The 19,876-nt window shown below is 44.3% G+C and overlaps 1 protein-coding gene across 2 annotated transcripts in view; it reads left to right on the top strand.

Annotated features, from left to right (window-relative positions):
• Window positions 1-19,876, top strand: part of LOC139366891 (guanine nucleotide exchange factor VAV3-like) — a 191,031-nt gene that overhangs the window by 146,516 nt on the left and 24,639 nt on the right. For both annotated transcript variants that reach the window (XR_011626812.1, XM_071104630.1), the window contains exons 20-23: window positions 4,309-4,439; window positions 12,589-12,654; window positions 13,695-13,729; window positions 17,061-17,177. Coding sequence is in view for 1 of the 2 variants with exons in the window: in XM_071104630.1 (XP_070960731.1) it covers window positions 4,309-4,439; window positions 12,589-12,654; window positions 13,695-13,729; window positions 17,061-17,177 (349 nt within the window). In the remaining variant the exon portion in view is untranslated. The remainder of the gene's footprint in view (window positions 1-4,308; window positions 4,440-12,588; window positions 12,655-13,694; window positions 13,730-17,060; window positions 17,178-19,876) is intronic.

The following is a 19,876-nucleotide window of genomic DNA, read 5'->3' as shown; positions in this document are numbered from 1 at the left end:
TGCAATGGTGTTTGTTCTTCACTGGTTACCCTTTTCTTGTGGCAAAAGGTCACAATTCTTGCTGCTTGTGATGTCACACTGTGGTATTTCACCCAATAGATATGGGAGTTTATCAAAATCTGAGGGAAATATGTGTCTCTAATATGGTCATACATTTGGCAGGAGGTTAGGAAGTGCAGCTCAGTTTCCACCTCATTTTGTGGGCAGTGTGCACATAGCCAGTCTTCTCTTGAGAGCCAGGTCTGCCTATGGTGGACTTTCTCAATAGCAAGGCTAAGCTCATTGAGTCTGTACATAGCGAAGATTTCCTTAAGTTTGGGTCTGTCACAGTGGTCAGGTATTCTGCCATTGTGTACTCTCTGTTTAGGGCTAATTAGCATTCTAGTTTACTATCTTTTTTTGTTAATTCTTTGCAATGTGTCAAGTTATTTAATTATTTTTTCTCATGATTTGTTTGGGTCTAATTGTGTTGCTGTCCTTAGGTTCTGTGGGGTCTGTTTGCGAACCCCCCCCCCCCCCCGCAACAGCCAGTGAAAGTGCAGGGCGCCAAATTCAAAACAACAAAAATCTCATAATTAAAATTTCTCCAGCATACAAGTATTTTACACCATTTTAAAGATACAATTCTTGTTAATCCAGCCACAGTGTCTGATTTCAAAAAGGATCTACAGCGAAAGCACCACAAACGATTATGTTAGGTCACCACCAAGCCACAGACAAACACAGCCATTTTTTCCAGCCAAAGAGAGGAATCACAAAAAGCAGAAATGGAGATAAAATGAATCACTAACCTTTGATGATCTTCATCAGATGACACTCATAGGACTTCATGTTACACAATACATGTATGTTTTGTTTGATAGTTCATATTTATATAAAAAAAACCTGAGTTTTCATTGGCTCGTTACGTTCAGTAGTTCTAAAACATGCGGTGAAATTACAGAGAGCCACATCAACTTACAGAAAAACTCATAATAAACATTGATAAAGATACGACTATTATACATGGAACTTTAGATAAACTTCTCCTTAATGCAGCCACTGTGTCAGATTTCAAAAAACTTTACGGCGAAAGCAAACCATGCAATAATCTGAGTACAGCCTTTAGACAACAAAGCAGCCAAAAAGATACCCGCCATATTGGGTAGTCAACATTACTCAGAAACAGCATTTTAAATATTCACTTACCTTTTATGGTCTTCATCAGAATGCACTTCCAGGAATCCCAGTTCCACCAAAAATGTTTGATTTGTTCGATAATGTCCATCAGTTCTATCCAAATATCTTCTTTTGTTAGGGCGTTTTGTAAACGAATCCAAAAGCGCGTTCAGGTTGCGCCGAATGTCGGACGAAAAGTTCAAAAAGTTCCGTTACAGCCCGTAGAAACATGCCAACCTAAGTATGGAATCAATCTTTAGGAAGTTTTTTACATAAAACTATACAATTGTCTGTACAATTGAAGTGGAACCTAGCTACCTTTCACGTGAGCGCGCCAGACCGAGGGTGTGGCACTCTGCCAGACCACTCACTCAAAGAGCCCTTATGAGCCCCTCCTTTAGAGTAGAATCCTCAAAATAGGTTCTAAATACTGTTGACATCTAGTGGAAGCCTTGGGAAGTGAAATATAACTAATATCACCCTGTATCTTCAATGGGGGCTGAGTTGAAAAACTACAAACCTCAGATTTCCCACTTCCTGGTTGGATTTTTTCCTCAGGTTTTTGCCTGCCATATGAGTTCTGTTATACTCACATACATCATTCAAACAGTTATAGAAACTTCAGAGTGTTTTCATTCCAAATGTATGTATGCATCTTCTAGCTTTTATGGCTGAGTAGCAGGCAGCTTAATTTGGGCACGTTTTTCATCCAAGCTACCCAATACTGCCCCCTAACCCAAATAAGTTAGTGGTTAATGGCGTAATTCTGCTCTGCATGTGTGGTGTTTGTCCCATTTTGTGAATTCTTGGTTGGTGGGCGGAACCCAGAACTCACAACCATACAGGGCAATGGGTTCTATGACTGATTCAAGGATTTTTTATCAGATCCTAATTGGTATGTCAAATGTTATGTTCCTCTCTTTCTTTCTCTCTTTCTCTCGCTCTCTCCCCCTTCTCTCACTCTCTCTCTCTCTCTCTCTCTCTCTCTCTCTCTCTCTCTCTCGCTCTCTCTCTGTCCTCTCTCTCTCTCCCCCTTCTCTCGCTCTCTCTCTCTCTCTCTCTCTCTCTCTCTCTCTCTCTCTCTCTCTCGCTCTCTCTCTCTCTGTCCTCTCTCTGTCCTCTCTCTCTCTCTCTCTCTCTCTCTCTCTCTCTCTCTCTCTCTCGCTCTCTCTCTGTCCTCTCTCTCTGTCCTCTCTCTCGCTCTCTCTGTCCTCTCTCTCTCTCTCTCTCTCTCTCTCGCTCTCTCTCTCTCTGTCCTCTCTCTCTGTCCTCTCTCTCGCTCTCTCCCCCTTCTCTCGCTCTCTCTCTCTCTCTCTCTCTCTCTCTCGCTCTCTCTCGCTCTCTCTCTCTCTGTCCTCTCTCTCTGTCCTCTCTCTCTCTCTCTCTCTCTCTGTCTCTCTCTCTCTCTCTCTCTCTCTCTCTCTCTCTCTCTCTCTCTCTCTCTCTCTCTGTCCTCTCTCTCTGTCCTCTCTCCCGCTCTCTCTCTCTTTTCTCTCTGTCTTCTTCTCTCTTCCTCTCTGTCCTGTCTCTCTCTGTCTCTCTCTCTGTCTCTCTCTCCCATCTGAGAAACCTGGTAGGGTTAGTCTGGTCCATCTCCTAGCAGGGTAACACTGGTACATCTCTTAGCAGGGTTAGACTGGTCGATCTCCTAGCAGGGTTAGACCAGTCCATCTCCTAGCAGGGTTAGACTGGTCCATCTCCTAGCAGGGTTAGAATGGTCCATCTCCTATCAGGGTTAGAGCAGTCCATCTCCTAGCAGGGTTAGACCATTTCATCTCCTAGCAGAGTTAGACTAGTCCATCTCCTGACAGGGTCAGGGTTAGACTGGTCCATCTCCTAGCAGGGTTAGACCAGTCCATCTCCTAGCAGGGATAGACCAGTCCATCTCCTAGCAGGGTTAGACTGGTCCATCTCCTAGCAGGGTTAGACTGGTCCATCACCTAGCAGGGTTAGACCGGTCCATCTCCTAGCAGGATTAGACCAGTCCATCTTCTAGCAGGGTTAGACCGGTCCATCTCCTAGCAGGGTTAGACAGGTCCATCTCCTAGCAGGGTTAGACCGGTCCATCTCCTAGCAAGGTTAGACCGGTCCATCTCCTAGCAGGGTTAGACCGGTCCATCTCCTAGCAGGGTTAGACAGGTCCATCTCCTAGCAGGGTTAGACCAGTCCATCTCCTAGCAGGGTTAGACCGGTCCATCTCCTAGCAGGGTTAGACAGGTCCATCTCCTAGCAGGGTTAGACCGGTCCATCTCCTAGCAAGGTTAGACCGGTCCATCTCCTAGCAGGGTTAGACCGGTCCATCTCCTAGCAGGGTTAGACAGGTCCATCTCCTAGCAGGGTTAGACCGGTCCATCTCCTAGCAAGGTTAGACCGGTCCATCTCCTAGCAGGGTTAGACCGGTCCATCTCCTAGCAGGGTTAGACAGGTCCATCTCCTAGCAGGGTTAGACCGGTCCATCTCCTAGCAAGGTTAGACCGGTCCATCTCCTAGCAGGGTTAGACTGGTCCATCTCCTAGCAGGGTTAGACTGGTCCATCACCTAGCAGGGTTAGACCGGTCCATCTCCTAGCAGGATTAGACCAGTCCATCTCCTAGCAGGGTTAGACCGGTCCATCTCCTAGCAGGGTTAGACAGGTCCATCTCCTAGCAGGGTTAGACCGGTCCATCTCCTAGCAAGGTTAGACCGGTCCATCTCCTAGCAGGGTTAGACCGGTCCATCTCCTAGCAGGGTTAGACAGGTCCATCTCCTAGCAGGGTTAGACCGGTCCATCTCCTAGCAAGGTTAGACCGGTCCATCTCCTAGCAGGGTTAGACTGGTCCATCTCCTAGCAGGGTTAGACCGGTCCATCTCCTAGCAGGGTTAGACCAGTCCATCTCCTAGCAGGGTTAGACCGGTCCATCTCCTAGCATGTTCAGGGTTAGACTGGTCCGTCTCCTATCAGGGTTAGACCGGTCCATCTCCTAGCAGGTTTGGGGTTAGACCGGTCCATCTCCTAGCAGGTTCAGGGTTAGAGCGGTCCATCTCCTAGCAGGTTCAGGGTTCGACCGGTCCATCTCCTAGCAGGTTCAGGGTTCAACCGGTCTTAGGGTCAATGTAAATAGTCCGGGTAGCCATTTGATTGACCTTTTCCGCTTGTGTTTTCTCCCTCAGGTCTACCTAAGATGTTGGTGACCAGGAACTATTTTGGCGTGCCCAGTCCCATGTGTGGTCCGCCCCTCAACATTCAGCAAGGTGACATCATCGAGCTCGTCTGTGCTGATCTACACAGCACTTGGTGGCAGGTGACACATCATTCTGTGTGTTTCTCTGTGTGTATGTGTGTGTGTATGTGTGTGTCTTGCGTGTGTGGGTGTGTCTTGTGGGTGTGTCTTGTGGGTGTGTCTTGTGTCTGTGTGTGTGTCTTTTTTTGTGTGTGTGTGTGGATGTGTTTGTGCGTGTTTGTCCTGCGTGTGTATGCGTGTGCGAGTGTGTGTGAGCACTGTCAGAGCACTGAGCAGGTAAACCTATTGAGACACATCTCTCAGATTGGGCCTAAAGCTGAAGGAGCACGATAGCACAATAATCTTTCTGATCAATGTCTTGAACTTAACAACATTTTTGTTTAATTGTCACAGTATTTTGTTATCAACATGACTCCATCTATTTTCTGGTCTGATTTGGTTGGCATCTTATTCAAATCTGACTGTGCCTCTGTGACTGTGTGCCTCTGTGACTGTGTGACTGTGCCTCTGTGACTGTGTGCCTCTGTGACTGTGTGACTGTGTGCCTCTGTGACAATGTGACTGTGTGCCACTGTGATTATGCCTCTGTGACTGTGTGCCTCTGTGTTTGTGCCTCTGTGAATGTGTGACTGTGCCTCTGTGACTGTGCCTCTGTGACTGTGTGCCTCTGTGACTGTGTGACTGTGTGCCTCTGTGACAATTTGACTGTGTGCCTCTGTGATTATGTCTCTGTGACTGTGTGCCTCTGTGTTTGTGCCTCTGTGAATGTGTGACTGTGCCTCTGTGACTGTGTGCCTCTGTGACTGTGTGACTGTGCCTCTGTGACTGTGTGCCTCTGTGACTGTGTGACTGTGCCTCTGTGACTGTGTGCCTCTGTGACAATGTGACTGTGTGACTGTGTGCCTCTGTGACAATGTGACTGTGTGCCTCTGTGATTGTGCCTCTGTGACTGTGTGCCTCATTGACAATGTGACTGTGTGCCTCTGTGACTGTGTGCCTCTGTGACAATGTGACTGTGTGCCTCTGTGACTGTGTGCCTCTGTGACTGTGTGCCTCTGTGACAATGTGACTGTGTGACTGTGTGCCTCTGTGACTGTGTGCCTCTGTGACTGTGTGACTGTGTGACTGTGTGACTGTGTGCCTCTGTGACAATGTGAATGCATGACTGTGTGCCTCTGTGACAATGTGACTGTGTGACTGTGTGCCTCTGTGACAATGTGACTGTGTGCCTCTGTGACTGTGTGCCTCTGTGACAATGTGACTGTGTGGCTGTGTGACAATGTGACTGTGACTGTCTGACTCCACTGCATTTCTACCTGCAGTGTCAGTGTGTAACATACTGTTAAGGATGACTGCACATGAAACGCTGGCTAATCCACTGTTTGTTAATTGTGAAAAGTGTTGGTACAAACTGTAGATGATTTAACAGAAACATGTAAACACAGGGACAGGAAGTGGAGGAACATTTCATCATGTTGTCAAGTAGGGGATGTCTTACAGCACACACACTCACACGCACACACACACACACACACACGCACACGCACGCTCACTGGCACGCGCACATGCACACACACATACACACACACACACGCACACACACACTCGCACGCACACACACACACACACACACACACACACACACACACACACACACGCACACACGCACACTCACACGCACACTAACACACACTTACGCACACACACTAGCACACCCGCACACACACACACACTAACATACACCCACAAACTAACACACATGCACACACACGCAATCACACACTCGTACACACACACACACACACACAGACACACAATGTGTCTTTAATCTAGGAGAACAATAACAGGCCAGCAGGAATACACAGATAAACAGAGAGTAGCAGCAGCATGAAAATGGGGCTGGGGTCAATGCAAATAATCTGAGTAGCCATTTGATTAGCTGTTCAGGAGTCTTATGGCCTGGTGGTAAAAGCTGTTGAGAAACATTTTAGACCTAGACTTGACGCTCCGGTACCGCTTGCCGTGCGGTAGCAGAGAGAACAGTCTATGACTAGGGTGGCTGGAGTCCCTGGCAATTATTTGGGTCTTCCTCTGACACCGCCTGGTGTAGAGGTCCTGGATGGCAGGAAGCTTGGCCCCAGTGATGTACTTGGCCATACGCACTACCTCTGTAGTGCCTTGCAGTCGGAGGCTGTGCAGTTGCCATACAGTGATGCAGTGATGCAACCCGTCAGGATGCTCTCAATGGTGCAGCTGTAAAACCTTTTGAAGATCTGAGGACCCATGCCAAATCTTTTCAGTCTCCTGAGGGGGAGGGGTGCCCTCTTCACGACTGTCTTGGTGTGTTTGGACCATGACAGTTTGTTGGTGATGTGGACACCAAGGACCACCAAGGAGCTCTCAACCTGCTCCACTACAGCCCCGTCGATGAGAATGGGGGCGTGCTCGGTCCTCCTTTTTTCTGTAGTCAACAATCATCTCCTTTGTCTTAATCATGTTGAGGGATAGGTTGTTATCCTGGCACCACACGGCCAGGTCTCTTACCTCCTTCCTATAGGCTGTTTCATCGTTGTCATTGATCAGGCCTACCAATGTTGTGTCGTCAGCAAACTTAATGATGGTGTTGGAGTCGTGCCTGGCCATGCAGTCATGGGTGAACAGGGAGTACAGGATGGGACTGCGGACGCACTCCTGAGAGGCCCCTGTGTTGAGAATCAGCATTGCAGATGGGTTGTTACCTACCCTTACCACCTGGGGAGGCCCGTAAGGAAGTCCAGGATCCAGTTGCAGAGGGAGGTGTTTAGTCCCAGGGTCCTTAGCTTAGTGATGAGCTTTGAGAGCACTTTAGTGTTGAGTGCTGAGCTGTAGTCAATGAAAAGCATTCTCAAATTGGTGTTCCTTTTGTCCAGGTGGGAAAAGGCAGTGTGGAGTGCAATAGAGACTGCATCATCTGTGGATCTGTTGGGACGGTATGCAAATTGAAGTGGGTCTAGTGTTTCTGGGATAATGGTGTTGATGTGAGCCATGACCAGTCTTTCAAAGCACTTCATGGCTACAGATGTGAGTGCTACGGGTCGGTAGTCATTTAGGCAGGTTACCTTGGTGTTCTTGGGCACAGGGACTATGGTGGTCTGCTTGAAACATGTTGATGTTACAGACTCAGACAGGGAGAGGTTGAAAATGTCAGTGAAGACACTTGCCATTTGGTCAGTGCATGCTCAGAGTACACGTCCTGGTAATCCTTCTGGCCCTGCAGCCTTGAGAATGTTGACCTGTTTAAAGGTCTTACTCACTTCGGCTACGGAGAGTGTGATCACACAGTTGTCCGGAACAGCTGATGCTCTCATTCATACTTCAATGTTGCCCGCCTCGAAGTGTGCATAGAAGTGATTTAGCTTGTCTGGTAGGCTCATGTCGCTGGGCAGCTCAAGGCTGTGCTTCCCTTTGTAGTCTGTAATAGTTTGCGAGCCCTGCCACATCCGACGAGCATCAGAGCCAGTGTAGTACGTTTCAATCTTAGTCCTGTATTGACGCTCTGCCTGTTTGATGGTTCGTCGGAGGGCATAGCGGGATTTCTTATTAGCTTCCGGGTTAGAGTCCCACTCTTTAAAAGCGGCAGCTCTAGCCTTTAGCTCAGTGCAGATGTTTTCTGTGAACCATGGCTTCTGGTTGGGGTATGTACGTACAGTCACTGTGGGGACGACGTCGTGGATGTAATCATTGATGAAGCCGGTGACTGATGTGGCATCAGAAGAATTCCGGAACATATTCCAGTCTGTGCTAGCAATACAGTCCTGTAGCTTAGCATATGCATCCTCTGACCACTTTCTTATTGAGTGAGTCACTGGTGCCTCCTGCCTTAGTTGTTGCTTGTTAGCAGGAATAAGGAGGATAGAGTTATGGTATGATTTGCCAAATGGAGGGCAGGGGTAGAGCTTTGTACGCATCTCTGTGTGTAGAGTAAAGGTGGTCTAGAGTTTTTTCCCCCTCTGGTTGCACATTTAACATGCTGATAGAAATGAGGTAAAACTGATTTAAGTCCCCTGCATTAAAATCCCCTGCCACTAGGAGCTCCACCTCTGGATGAGCATGTTCCTGTTTGCTTATGGTCCTATACAGCTCGTTGAGTGTCGTATCAGTTTGTGGTGGTAAATAGACAGCTACGAAAAATATTGATGAAAACTCTCTTGGTAAATAGTGTGGTCTACAGCTTATCATGTGATACTCTACCTCAGCCGATCAAAACCTGGAGCCTTCCTTAATATTAGATTTTGTGCACCAGCTGTTATTTACAAATAGACACAGACCTCCTCCACTTGTCTTACCGGAGACAGCTGTTCTATCTTCCAGATGGACTAAAAACCCACCATCTGTATGTTATCCATGTCGTCGTTCAGCCACGGCTCGGTGAAACATAAGATATTACAGTTTTTAATGCCCCGTTGGTAGGATAGTCTTGATCAGAGATCATCCATTTTGTTATCCAATGATGGTTTACTCACTTGCCTATGAATTCTCAGAAGGTAGCCCGACCTACAAGGGTTAAGTTTTGAGTTAGGGGGAGAATTAGGGTTAGGATTAGGAGATAGGGTTAGGTTGAGAGTTAGGGTTAGGATTAGGAGATAGGATTAGGTTTAGAGTTAGGGTGAGAATTAGGGTTAGGATTAGGAGATATGATTAGGTTTAGAGTTAGGGTGAGAATTAGGGTTAGGATTAGCAGATAGGGTTAGGTTTAGAGTTAGGGTTAGGATTAGGAGATAGGACTAGGTTTAGAGTTAGGGTAAGAATTAGGGTTAGGATTAGGAGATATGATTAGGTTTAGAGTTAGGGTAAGTATTAGGGTTAGGATTAGGAGATAGGATTAGGTTTAGAGTTAGGGTGAGAATTATTGTTAGGATTAGGAGATAGGATTAGGTTTAGATTCATGGTTAGCTGTTAGTGAAAATAGGATTTTGATGGGAATCAATTGTTTGATCCCCACAAGGATAGTTAAACAAACGTGTTTGCATGTGTGTGTTTTGTGTGTGCGTGCATCTTTCCAATCCACAAAGAGTCACTCACCCATTCAGCTCTGTGTTTGTGTGTTTTTGTCTGTCCGGCTGGCTGGCCTTGCAACAACAGCAGCACAGATGGCCACTAAGACCTATTTGGGCGGCAGGGTAGCCTAGTGGTTAGAACGTTGGACTAGTAACCGGAAGGTTGCAAGTACAAACCCCCGAGCTGACAAGGTACAAATCTGTCGTTCTGCCCCTGAACAGGCAGTTAACCCACTGTTCCTAGGCCGTCATTGAAAATAAGAATTTGTTCTTAACTGACTTGCCAAGTTAAATAAAGTTAAAATAAAATACAGAAATAAAACTGTATGCTCCCCTATGGCCACTAAGACCTATTTCTGCTGTATGCTCCCCTATGGCCACTAGGACCTATTTCTGCTGTATGCTCCCCTATGGCCACTAAGACCTATTTCTGCTGTATGTTCCCCTATGGCCACTAGGACCTATTTCTGCTGTATGCTCCCCTATGGCCACTAAGACCTATTTCTGCTGTATGTTCCCCTATGGCCACTAGGACCTATTTCTGCTGTATGCTCCCCTATGGCCACTAAGACCTATTTCTGCTGTATGCTCCCCTATGGCCACTAGGACCTATTTCTGCTGTATGCTCCCCTATGGCCACTAAGACCTATTTCTGCTGTATGTTCCCCTATGGCCACTAGGACCTATTTCTGCTGTATGCTCCCCTATGGCCACTAAGACCTATTTCTGCTGTATGCTCCCCTATGGCCACTAGGGCCTAAAAGTAGCCTCTCTCTCTCTCCTTTCTCTTTTCTCTTTTCAATTCAATTCAATTAAAAGTGCTATATAGCATGGGAAACATATGTTTACGTTGCCAATGCAAGTGAAATAGATAATAAACAAAACAGTAAACATTACACCAAATGTTTCTCTCCCTCTCTCCCCTGCTTTCTCTCCCTCTCTCCCCTACTTTCTCTCCCTCTCTCCCCTACATTCTCTCCCTCTCTCCCCTACTTTCTCTCCTTCTCTCCCCTACATTCTCTCCCTCTCTCCCCTACATTCTCTCCCTCTCTCCTCTACTTTCTCTCCCTCTCTACCCTACATTCTCTCCCTCTCTCCCCTACATTCTCTCCCTCTCTCCCCTACTTTCTCTCCCTATCCCCTGCATTTTCTCCCCAATTTTCTCTCCCTCTCTCCCCTATATTCTCTCCCTCTCTCCCCTGCTTTCCTCCTTCCTACTTTATCTCCCTCTCTCCCCTACATTCTCCCCCTCTCTCCCCTACTTTCTCTCCCCTATTTTCTCTCCCTCTCTCCCCTACTTTCTCTCCCTCTCTCCCCAATTGTCTCTCCCTCTCTCCCCTACATTCTCTCCCTCTCTCCCCTACATTCTCCCCCTCTCTCCCCTACATTCTCTCCCTCTCTCCCCTACTTTCTCTCCCTCTCTCCCTTACATTCTCCCCCTCTCTCCCCTACATTCTCCCCCTCTCACCCCTACTTTCTCTCCCCTACTTTCTCTCCCTCTCTCCCCTACATTCTCCCCCTCTCTCCCCTACATTCTCCCCCTTTCTCCCCTACTTTCTCTCCCTCTCTCCCCTACTTTATCTCCCTCTCTCCCCTACATTCTCCCCCTCTCTCCCCTACTTTCTCCCCCTCTCTCCCCTACTTTCTCTCCCTCTCTCTCTCTGGGCTGGCCAGTATTCATAGTCAGACCCAGAGGTAGTCAGAGCCGTTTGTTGTGATAGCCCAGGTTTTTCAGCGCTGTCACTTTGCTGGAACAGCCTCACTTTCTTTGTGTGTGTAGGTGTGTGTGTGTAGGTGTGTGTGTCTTTGTGTGTAGGTGTGTGCAGGGGGGTCAGGGGTTCTATGTGGGTAGATGTGTGTTTGTGTACATGCCTGCGTGCATATTTGTTACACTCTGTGTGTGTGTGTGTTTGTGTCCTGTTTTGACAGTCCCAGAGATTTATCAGCATGCACATTGTGTTTAATGCTGTTTCGGGGGAGATGGGCCGTACAAACCCCCCATTAGCTGTTGAATTAGAGTTCTATATATATATAAAATGACAGCTTTACCTTTAGCCCACTTCATCTCTGTACCCCCCCCCCCCCCCTCCTCCTCGGTGATAGCGGATAGAGTTACAGAACTCCCATTATTCATCACTGTGGTAACCAGCAGACCATAATTCCTGTTCTGGTGCCAGACTAATATAATTGATCACTGTCATTTCATTTGGCTCTGTTGACTCTAACAGGGTTAAAGCTGGAGGATTATCACAACATTCATCTGAGCCTCATAATCAATAGGAGAGTTTTCCAAAAGCACTGATCAAATGTTAATAAAGCTAACTGTATTAGGGGCGCTTAGATGTGTTATCTCTCTCTGTGTGGCTCAGATGTGTTATCCTTCTCTGTGTGACTCAGATGTGTTATCTCTCTCTGTGTGAGTCAGATGTGCTGTCTCTCTCTGTGTGACTCAGATATGCTATCTCCCACTGTGTGACTCAGATGTGTTATCTCTCTCTGTGTGACTCAGATGTGCTATCTCTCTTTGTCTGAGTCAGATTTGCTACCACTCTCTGTGTGACTCTTCAGAACTCTTCAGTCTAGACTTCTTTAGAGTCATTACCATCAGGAGACTAGAACTCTTCATTCTAGACTTCTTTAGAGTCATTACCATCAGGAGACTAGAACTCTTCATTCTAGACTTCTTTAGAGTCATTACCATCAGGAGACTAGAACTCTTCAGTCTAGACTTCTTTAGAGTCATTACCATCAGGAGACTAGAACTCTTCAGTCTAGACTTCTTTAGAGTCATTACCATCAGGAGACTAGAACTCTTCATTCTAGACTTCTTTAGAGTCATTACCATCAGGAGACTAGAACTCTTCATTCTAGACTTCTTTAGAGTCATTACCATCAGGAGACTAGAACTCTTCAGTCTAGACTTCAACTCTCTCAACCAGTGATTATATTTTTAAAAAACAAGGTCTGTAAATCTGTTCTGCTCTGTGCTGCTGAGCTAATTGCTACTGAAGCACAGTGACAAAGTTACCCAGACGAATGTAATTCTCTCTCTCTCTCTCTCTCTCTCTCTCTCTCTCTCTCTCTCTCTCTCTCTCTCTCTCTCTCTCTCTCTCTTTCTCTCTCTCTCTCACACACACTCTCTCTCTCTCTCTCTCTCTCTGCTGTGGTTTCAGGGCAAAATCGTGAAAACAAGAGAAGTTGGCTTCTTTCCAAGCAGTGCCGTGAAGCCGTGCCCATGTGTAAGCCAAGCACTAAGAAGTGCGTTAGAAGTGTTGTTCAAGCAGTAAACAGAGGCTTTGGGTGGCGAAGCAGGCAGAATAACATATTTTTCCAGGGGGTGAAACAGACACTGGGATGATTGTTAGAAACTTTGCCTCCGGGTGATAAATAGGGGATTTTACATGATTATGGATAAAGGAGATAATTCATGGTGCTTTAGCTGCAGTTTTTAAATTCAACAATTGAATTAGCAAGACAGTTTATATACGTCACTATGTCATTTCACATGACATACCACTAAAGAAGAAGGCACATCCTCGGCTATCTATCACTAAATGCATGGAAAACATTCGCTAGTCAAACTATATATTGTCTATTTTGACTTGTTTGTTTCACTGAACGTCTTGTTCCTTCAGAATCCACATAATGTCTCTGTTTTCAGTCAGACAATATGCCATTGACATGAGTAGATGCACTTTTATAATGACACAGAGCAGATGACCTACAGTGCTATCTGGATGCTTACACCAACGGTAAAGCTAACAAGTACATGATGCTACTTCATTAGGTTCATAGGAACTACCAAAACCACCTGTTGACGGCAAAACCCAAATGTTATGTTAAACATATTCATGGTAGCCGGGACTACCGCCACAAAAGAGAAGGGGAAACAAATACTAGTGGCTTAGTTGGCCGTATTGGAAAGTGAATGCTTTACTGACTGATGTATGCAACAGTGAGATTCAGGTTGGGTGGGATTGTGGGAATGAAAGAACAATGGCTCATGTGTTGCTCTCTCTCTTGCTCTCCTCTCTCTCTCTCTTCTCGCTCTTTCTCTCTCTCTCTCTTGCTCTCCTCTATCTCTCTCTCTCTCTCTCTCTCTCTATCTCTCTCTTCTATCTCTATCTCTCTCTTCTATCTCTATCTCTCTCTCTTCTTCTCGCTCTCTCTCTCTTCTCTCTCTCTCTCTCTCTCTCTTCTCTCTCTCTCTCTCTCTCTTCTCTCTCTCACTTTTCTCTCCTCTCTTTTCTGTCTCTCTCTCTCTTCTATTTACCCTCAGGTCCCTAAACCTGTCGACTACTCCACACAACCCTGGTATGTTCACATGCGAATGAATCTCACCAAACTTTCATGCAAAAACTGCCTTTCCCTTTCTTTGTCACAGTATGTTGGATCATTAGTGGTTGTGTGTCGACCTTTCAGGTTAAGTTGGTGGGTGTTATTTCATCTAGACTGTAGCTTAGTATACGACTCCTGATTCTGCTCTCTAGGTTATACAGAGCCTTCAGAAAGTATTCATACCTCTTGACCTATTCCACATTTTGTTGTGTTACAGCCTGAATTCAAAATGGATTAAATATATTTTTTCTCTCCCATCTACACGCTATACCCCATAATGACAAAGTGAAAACATATATATATATATATATATTTTAATCTTTTCTAATTTATTTAAAATTTAATACAGAAATGTCTAATTTACATAAGTATTCACACCCCTGAGTCAACACATGTTAGAATCACCTTTGGCAGCAATTACAGCAGTGAGTAATTCTGGGTAAGTCTCTAAGAGCTTCATACACCTGGATTGTACAATATTTACACATGATTATTTTGAACCTTTTACTGCAGTGGGCTAAATCAGGGTCACACAGAGTGTTTCTGGGTAGTCTTAAATAAATCTATGTTTGAAAGAAAATCTCACACACATGGTTATGGGCTTAAATTAAGAAGACACCTGTACATAGAGTATATAGAGTTTAATGTATTTCATTTAGAGTTTACATCCCAGTTTACATCCCAATATCCCAATATCCCAATATTACACATTATAGAAGTCTGAAATATAACACAACTCTTTGACATAGAAACACTGGATTTTCGTCTGTTTTGTTTATGAAAAATATCAATAACATTCCATCCATGAGGCCACTAGAGGCTGATTTGGTCATTTGACCCAGGAAAGGGCTATAATTCTTCAAGCTTTGTCTTGTTGGTTGTTGATCATTGCCAGACAGACATTTTCAAGACGATTTAAGTCAAAACTGTAACTAGGCCATTCAGGAGAACATTCATTGTCGTCTTGGTAAGTCACTCCAGTGTAGATTTGTCCTGCTGAAAGGTGAATTCATCTCCCAGTGTCTGTTGGAAAGCAGACTGAACCAGGTCTTCCTAAAGGATTTTGCCCGTGCTCAGCTCTATTCTGTTTATTTTTATCCTGAAAGCGTCCTGGTCCTTGCCAATGACAAGCACACCCATAACATGATGCAGGCACCACCATGCATGAAAATGTGTTGGATTTGCCCCAAACATAATGCTTTGTATTTAGGAATGATTTAGCAGTATTACTTTACTGCCTTGTTGCAAACAGGATACATATTGAGGGATATTTGTATTATGTACAGGCTCTTTTCACTCTGTCATTTAGGTTAGCATTGTGGAGTAACTACAATGTTGTTGATCCATCCTCAGTACTCCTATCACAGCCATTAAACTCTGTAACTGTTTTAAAGTCACCATTGGCCTCATGGTGAAATCCCTGAGCGGTTTCCTTCCTCTCCAACAAATGAGTTAGGAAGGACGCCTGCATCTTTATGGTGACTGGGTGTATTGATACACCATCCACAGTGTAATTAATAACTTCACCATGCTCAAAGGGATATTCAATGTCTGCTTTTTTATTTTGTATTTTTTTTACCATCTACTAACAGTTGCCTTTCTTTGCGAGGCATTGGAAAACCTTGGTCTTTGTAGTTGAATCGGTGTTAGAGATTCACTGCTCTACTGAGGGACTTTACAGCTAATTGTATGTGTGCGGTACAGAGATGAGGTAGTCATTCAAAAATCATGTTAAAGAGTGAGTCCATGCAACTTATTGTGTGACTTGTTACGATCGTCGTAAGAAGCGGACCAAAATGCAGCTTGGTATGTGTTCATGATGATGTTTTAATTAAAGAAAGCACTGAACACAAACCAATAAACAAATGTGACGCTATACTACAAATGTGCAGACACATGCAAATAGACATAGACAATCACCCACAAAGTACCCACAGAATATGGCTGCCTAAATATGGTTCCCAATCAGAGACAATGATAGACAGCTGCCTCTAATTGAGAACCAATCTAGGCAACCATAGACATACAATTTACCTAGAAAGGCTACAGCCCCATAAACATACAAAACCCCTAGACAACCCCTAGACATGTCATACCCTGACCTAACCAAAATAACAAGGAAAACAAAGAATACTAAGGTCAGGGTGTGACACAGATGTTTTACTTATCTAGGCTTGCCATAACATAGGGGTTGAATACATTTCAGCTTTTCATTTTTTATTAATTTGTAAACATTTCTAAAAACATAATTCCACTTTGACATCATGGGGTAGTGTGTGAATGCCAGTGACACAAAATATAAATGTAATCATTTTTATATTCAGGTTGTAGCACAACAAAATGTGGATAAAGGGTCTGAATACTTCCTGAAGCCACTGTAACAGGATGTATGTCTGTTTGTTTCACTTCTATTTATGACCTTCCTATGTTCTGTCTGTGTATACAGCATCTCTAAACTATCATATCCTGCCTGTGGCTGCTGTATACAGCATCTCTAAACTATCATATCCTGCCTGTGGCTCCTGTATACAGCATCTCTAAACTATCATATCCTGCCTGTGGCTCCTGTATACAGCATCTCTAAACTATCATATCCTGCCTGTGGCTCCTGTATACAGCATCTCTAAACTATCATATCCTGCCCGTGGCTGCTGTATACAGCATCTCTAAACTATCATATCCTGCCTGTGGCTCCTGTATACAGCATCTCTAAACTATCATATCCTGCCTGTGGCTCCTGTATACAGCATCTCTAAACTATCATATCCTGCCTGTGGCTGCTGTATACAGCATCTCTAAACTATCATATCCTGCCTGTGGCTCCTGTATACAGCATATCTAAACTATCCTATCCTGCCTGTGGCTCCTGTATACAGCATCTCTAAACTATCATATCCTGCCTGTGGCTGCTGTATACAGCATCTCTAAACTATAATATCCTGCCTGTGGCTCCTGTATACAGCATCTCTAAACTATCCTATCCTGCCTGTGGCTGCTGTATACAGCATCTCTAAACTATAATATCCTGCCTGTGGCAGCTGTATACAGCATCTCTAAACTATCATATCCTGCATGTGGCTCCTGTATACAGCATCTCTAAACTATCATATCCTGCCTGTGGCTCCTGTATACAGCATCTCTAAACTATAATATCCTGACTGTGGCTCCTGTATACAGCATCTCCAAACTATCATATCCTGCCTGTGGCTGCTGTATACAGCATCTCTAAACTATCATATCCTGCCTGTGGCTCCTGTATACAGTATCTCCAACCTATCATATCCTGCCTGTGGGTACTGTACTGTAGGTTTGCTGGGCCCATGGAGAGACTGCAGGCTGAGGCAGAGCTGATTAGCAGAGGCAACAGCACTTACCTGGTCCGCCACCGGAGCCGCGAGCTCACAGAGTACGCCATCAGCATCAAGTAAGTTAGTAGCATGGCAGTACTGCACATTACAGTACATTACAGTTGTCGTGTCTTTGGCTATGGCGTATTAAGTGATATGACATGCTATTCTATAAAATCCTTTCTCCTTAATGAATTTTACCTGATTGAGCTAATCATGTAAATGTAATTAACTAGAAAGTCGGGGCACCACAAAATAATATTTATAGAGCTGTTATCTTCCGAATAAACTCTTAAAGACCTAGTAATATTTTACATCAATAGCAGTCAATATTAATCAATATTAATCATCAGTATAGCACAGTATTAATCACAGGGGGGAAAGAGGTATTTATGACTGTCATAAACCTACCCCCAGGCCAACGTCATGACACAGTACAGCACATTACAGTACAGTGCAGCACATTACAGTACAGCACATTACGGTATAGCGTATTACAGTACAGTACAGCACATTCCGGGATAGCGCATTACAGTACAGTACAGTTCAGTACAATATAGCACATTACAGTACATTACAGTACATTACAGTACAGTACAGCACATTACAGCACATTACAGTACATTACAATATAGCACATTACAGTACATTACTGCACATTACAGAACATTACAGTACAGCACATTACAGCACATTACAGTATAGCACATTACAGTACAGTACATTACAGTACAGCACATTCCAACACAGTACAGTACATTACAGTGCAGCACATTACAGCACATTACAGTACATTACTGCACATTACAGTACATTACAGTACAGCACATTACAGCACATTACAGTACATTACAGCACATGACAGTACATTACAGTGCAGCACATTACAGCACATTACAGTACAGCACATTACAGTACATTAGAGCACATTACAGTGCAGCACATTACAGCACATTACAGTACATTACAGTACAGCACAGTACAGCACATTACAGTACATTACAGTACATTACAGCACATTACAGTACAGTACATTACAGTACATTACAGCACATTACAACACATTACAGCGCATTACAGTACAGCACATTACAGTACAGCACATTACAGTACAGTACAGTACAGCACATTACAGCACATTACAGTACAGCACATTACAGTACAGCACATTACAGTACAGTACAGTACAGTACAGCACATTGCAGTACATTATAGTACATTACAGCACATTACAGTACAGTACAGCAAATTACAGTACATTATGGTATAGCACGGTACAGCACATTAAAGTACATTATGGTATAGCACAGTACAGCACATTACAGCACATTATGGTATAGCACAGTACAGTACATTACGGTATAGCACAGTACAGCACATTACAGTACATTATGGTATAGCACAGTACAGCACATTACAGTACATTATGGTATTGCACAGTACAGTACATTACGGTATAGCACAGTACAGCACATTACAGTACATTATGGTATAGCACAGTACAGCACATTACAGTACATTATGGTATAGCACATTACAGTACATTACGGTATAGCACAGTACAGCACATTACAGTACATTATGGTATTGCACAGTACAGCACATTACAGTACAATATAGTACAGTACAGCACATTATAGTACAGTATAGTACAGTACATTACAGTACAGTATAGTACAGTACATTACAGCACATTACAGTACAGTATAGTACAGAACAGCACATTACAGTACAGTACATTACAGTATAGTACAGTACAGTACATTACAGTATAGTACAGTATAGTACAATACAGTACATTACAGTACAGTATAGTACAGTACATTACAGTACAGTATAGTACAGTACATCACGTTACAGTACAGTACAGCACATTACAGCACATTACAGTATAGTACAGTACAGCACAGCATAGTATAGTATAGTACAGTAGAGTATAGTACATTACAGCACATTACAGTACAGTACAGTACAGCCACACTGCTAATAGCCATTAGTCGTTAGTCATAGAGGAGAAAAGGCAAGACTCTTCCTCCATTGTCAGTGGTGATATGTGTAGTTCAGTCCTACCGCTGACTTTCTGCACAGACACAGACATGCATTGTATTGTGCGTTAAAAAGTAACTTGAGGTGAGATACGTGCAGGAGTAATGATTCTTTATAAGTGACTCCCACAGTACAGTGGGGATATGTATTGCTTTAAGTGCGGTGAAGCACTCTGCCACAAACACATTTAAAGCCCGTGGCGACGTAGACTGGAAAAGAACCCTTGCGTGTTATCACTGTATACTCATTTCAGTCACCCGCGGCTGTTGGTATGCTGCAGATAGACAGATGACAGCACTGAGTGTTCAGACAGGCTGGAACAGGCCAATGATATGCAGCGTTTGTGTTTCTGTGCCAAGGTGGGTTGAGACACTCCTTCCCTGCAGGGAGCTGGTAAAACTTAGAGAAAGAGAGAGAGAGAGAGAGAGAGAGAGAGAGAGAGAGAGAGAGAGAGAGAGAGAGAGAGAGAGAGAGAGAGAGAGAGAGAGAGAGAGAGACAGAGACAGACAGACAGACAGACAGAGACAGAGACAGAGAGAGAGAGACATTTGAAATGTCTAACTTCTTTTAAAACTTTTGTGAGTGTAATGTTTACTAATGTTTCGCTTGTTTATTTCCCTTTTGTTTATTGTCTATTTCACTTGCTTTGACAATGTAAACATGTGTTTCCCATGCCAGCAAAGCCCTTTGAATATCATTTAATTAAGAGAGAGAGAGGGAGAGCGAGGGC

Source organism: Oncorhynchus clarkii, chromosome 15 (genome assembly GCF_045791955.1).
Source record: "Oncorhynchus clarkii lewisi isolate Uvic-CL-2024 chromosome 15, UVic_Ocla_1.0, whole genome shotgun sequence".
Lineage (NCBI taxonomy): Eukaryota > Metazoa > Chordata > Actinopteri > Salmoniformes > Salmonidae > Oncorhynchus > Oncorhynchus clarkii.
Note: the sequence above shows the minus strand (reverse complement) of the source record. Positions and strands in the feature narration are given on the sequence as shown.